The sequence below is a fragment of the Echiichthys vipera genome (assembly GCF_963691815.1).
Source record: "Echiichthys vipera genome assembly, chromosome: 13".
Lineage (NCBI taxonomy): Eukaryota > Metazoa > Chordata > Actinopteri > Perciformes > Trachinidae > Echiichthys > Echiichthys vipera.
In genome coordinates this window covers 13,284,191-13,288,325 of record NC_139838.1, presented here as the reverse complement: position 1 = coordinate 13,288,325, position 4,135 = coordinate 13,284,191, and the positions used below count along the sequence as shown (strand labels likewise).

The window sequence follows — 4,135 nt, the reverse complement described above, 5'->3', positions numbered from 1 at the left end:
GTTCTGAGCAAAAAGCGTCCTCTTAACCATACAACCCAAACTGTAGTGCGTCCATCATATCAAAGGTGGATGACTGAGGCTACTACCAGCCATGTTCTATGCAGCATGTTGGTGTCGTGCTTCAGTTTCAAACCTGATGCGGTATCTCCCACTGTCTAACAGAATCACAGGAGATGGAGAGGGACCTGTCTCCTCTGGCAGAGCTCCCCCAGTCGACCCGATGTGCCTTGTTCAAGATACTCCAAGAGACTCTGAGGGACAGAACTGCGTTGTCATATATGGAGGGTTTGGTGAGTGACACGCTAACACACATGACCCCAACACCAAAAACCACAGGTGACATGTGGGTATACTTTCCCTGACTGACACAGGCTCCCAAAATCCACAGATTATTTTATTTAAAGACACTATACTGACGCACTATGCTAGTTTTAACTACCATTCCTCTTTTTTTGTAGACATTTTCATTTCCCCCTCTTCTCTTTACATCTCTTTGTTAGCTGGAGGAGTTTTGCAGTGGTGAAAAAGTTGATATGGACCAGCAAGAGGAGCTGTCGGAGAGTCAGAGAAAGTCTTTGTCAGCCATACTGGACCAACAAGGCGCAGACAGTTACGCTGAAAACAGCCAGTGGGGTATCCCTGCCCACCTAAATGCAGCTCACCTGTTGGTCAGTGCCATGGAAGGTGAGGGCCAACTCCAGACCAGAGGCTGAATTTTTTTTTTTTTGCACAGTGCTTTGGGCAAAACAAGGCAGTTTAACCCTGTTGTGTTTTACATGTATTGTTTTTTGTAGAGTTGCCCGATGAAACTCTGAGCCTCTTGAGTGAGAGCCGTCTTGATTTACTGGAGGCCTTGGACACACTGGTTAGTTAACTTGTTTTGTTTTCTGCACATCACTGTTGACTGTTTAGTCATTTATAAATAATATTTTAACTTATTTGTTTGATCCTATCAGTGCAGAAGTGTTTTAAGCTTAAAAGCTAAAGCTCATGGTCTTTAAAGGAATAGTTGGACATTTTGGGAAATACACCTATTTGATCTCTGGTAGAGGGTCAGATGAGAGGATTTATACCACTCTTACGTCTGTACGCTAAATATGAAGCTACAGCCAGCGTAGCTTAGCATAAAGGGGGAAACAGATAGCAAGGCTCGGTCCAAAGGTAAGTATTGCTTTCTAATCAACATCATACATGTATATCTAGTTTCTTGAATTCATAATCAAATCAGAATTTCTGTGACTCTCGCCAGGCTAGCGTTTTCTCCTTGTTTCCAGCATTAATGCTAAGCTACTGTAAGTTAACAGGCTACTGGCTAAAGATTAAAGCACATACATCACAGAAGTACTAATCTTTTCATCTAACTATCGGGAAGAAATCGAATATTTCCCAAAATGACTTAGACTTAGACTTCTCTTTATTGATCACTTTGGGATGAACTCCCGCAAGGAAATTAAGTTTCCAGCAGCTTACAAAAACACAAGGGAGGTATAAACAAATACAGTATAGGATAACCAATAAGCTCTTAGCTAAATAAATACAGAAAAAAAACACTAAACAATAAACTCTTAGTCAAATATATATGAGGTAGATGTAAGATTACAGGTCAAATAAAATTCCCAGAAAATTAAATCAAATAAGTTACATGTAGAGGAAATGTATAAGATAAAATATGTATGCCTGCATATGACAGAAATGAGCAGTAAGATTAAATGATTGCACTTAAGTGGTGGATAAAGTTAGTGCAAAAAGAAAAGAAGTCTCCAGGTTTGTAAGAGTAGATTATTACCTGCACAGTGAGTGGCTCCCACTCCTTCCCTTCTGTCCTTTTTATTTCCTTCTCCCCCCGAGTGAGGAGCTGTAGAGTGTGATGGCCCAATAAAGAGTTATTCATCTTCGTATTCGATTCAATTCAATTCAATTCAATTTTATTAATAGTGACAAATCAAAACAAAAGTTATCTCAGGACACTTTACAGAGTAGGTAAAGACCACACTCTATGATTTAGTTATGATTTACATAGACCCAACAATTCCCCCGTAGAGTACAGCGGCAACTAAAGCCTTCCCTATAACAGGCAGGAAGGTCGGATAGACCCAGCCCTATGGAGGTATCAATCTATCCATCCATTTTTCTACCTCACCAGATGTGCAGCTTAAAGAAAAGCAGCAAGCCTCTCTCCATCCTGCATCTCCCGGTCCACCTACAGGACAACCAGGCCTTCCAACTGGCAGAGCAGCTGCTCAGCTCCATCAATGTGACGCTGAGGAGAGACAGCGACAGTCTGTGGGCGGAGACAGTATTTGAAGCAGGAGTCCTCCCATTGGTCCTCTGTATCAGCATACAGGGATTGTCCCTGCTGTGCAAAGGGCGAACGCAGTAGTAGTGTCTGCATGTGCACTTGTTCTTTCTTTATTTGTTAGATTATATTTAGACTATTTCTTTCTTTATTGTGAAGTAAACTAAGCTAAGCATAAGATCTTTATATTATTATTATTATTATTATTATTATGGATTTTGTCATATTTTTTACTACTTTTACAATATCCTGAAGTTATGATTATAATTTGTTATTCTTGTTTTTCCTAAATGTTTTATTGTTTGGAAGCACCTCATATTTTTTATATAAAAAAGAAAATCTATATATTTTATGAATCTGTTTACTTTGTTGCAGCTCTGCTATGGTTATAGATGGATCTTTTCTAAACCATTTGAGATGTTTGCACTCGATCAGGCACCTTACATAAATATGTCCTACAGGACAAATCATTATTGTTTTGTATGAATACAGTTTTTATTATTGGATTTAAACATGTTCTAGCTCGCTACAAAAATAGGTCTTGTTCATCATTTGGTTGAGTTCAGTAACTGTTAACATTCTAATTTATTATTGATGGAATAAACCTGTTTTACTAATACATCTTTTAAAAATTGCATTTAGGTCTCTGTGACGCTAATCTATATAATATATAACTTTATCTTAAGAATTTGAAAAATATGCTGTGTATTGAATGAACAGTATTTCCTAAAGATGAATAAACTTGCAAAAATGAGGAATTGTATTCATCTTTATTGGAATTGTAAGGAAATGATAACTTTTGACATGTGCTCAGCGTTGGAAAAAGCTATAAACTATTAAACTTTATTTTCATTTTCATTCATCTTTGCTCGTTTCAAGATTAATATGTTCATGACTGGGATCTCAAAGATCATTTGTCTGATATTGTCATCATATTCATTATTATGCATATGTGCAGTTGTATTCAAATAGTAATGAGCAATAGCATAACACGTCTGAGACCCTGTATGTATGTGTATAATGTAATCTGCTATGTACTGTGAATTTGATTGTAACAGAGATAACGTTGTGTAAACAAAGGGGTCGTAGGTGTGTGATGTGGGGGCCCAACAGTACATTTTTGCCCCGAGGCTCCCTAACAGGTTAATCCATCCATGCTAGCACGCTAGAAATCTACCGACTGTGAGTAAAGAGTTTAGTGACCTCAGGCAACTTCCAGCCAAGCTCTGCACAATTTAAGAAGTCTAGCCAGCCAGAATAATTGCAAACACCTGTGTGGGTGTGGAGGACCTTTAATTAAGCTTAGAACATAATAAAAACGTTAATAAGCCTACTGTCTAGCAGCCTACTATTTCAAGATCTACCCACGTCTTGATAGAATAGAAAATATCTTTGGACTGTCTGCAAAGGGCATTATTAAAACATGCCAACCATTGATTTAGATCATTTGTAGATTGTTAATCAGATGTTGTTGATCTTCTGTGCATAGAAATAGGACCTTTAACAAAATGACTGCTCCTGAAAACATTGTGTTCAGTGGAGGAAATACTGAATGTGTCCACTGTGTGTTTTCAAATGCAAACCACCTGTGGCTTAAACTGACTTTGAATTAACCCAACTACCAAGAGAGGTCGCTGTTGTCTCTGTTAGACGAGCTCTTCAGAGCGAAAGCTTGTTGACCCTCAATCTGAAGCTCTTCTCCTGAGTTGATCCTGAATTAATCCAAAGGTTGAATTTTGCAGGTAGAACACCGTAAGGGACTTTAATATAGGGAAAATTGTTATTGTACTTTAGACTTTCTTCCAACCTGATCATGTGTTTTTGTATGATATTGTATGA

At 38.1% G+C, this 4,135-nt stretch overlaps 1 protein-coding gene across 1 annotated transcript in view; it reads left to right on the top strand.

Moving 5' to 3' along the window:
• LOC310955299 (gasdermin-E-like) overlaps positions 1-2,996 on the top strand; it is a 10,043-nt gene extending 7,047 nt beyond the window's left edge. The window contains exons 7-10 of the mRNA XM_083925110.1: positions 163-290; positions 501-684; positions 795-865; positions 2,144-2,996. Coding sequence (XP_083781236.1) covers positions 163-290; positions 501-684; positions 795-865; positions 2,144-2,380 — 620 coding nt within the window. The 3' untranslated portion in view covers positions 2,381-2,996. The remainder of the gene's footprint in view (positions 1-162; positions 291-500; positions 685-794; positions 866-2,143) is intronic.
• Positions 2,997-4,135: the final 1,139 nt, after the last annotated feature.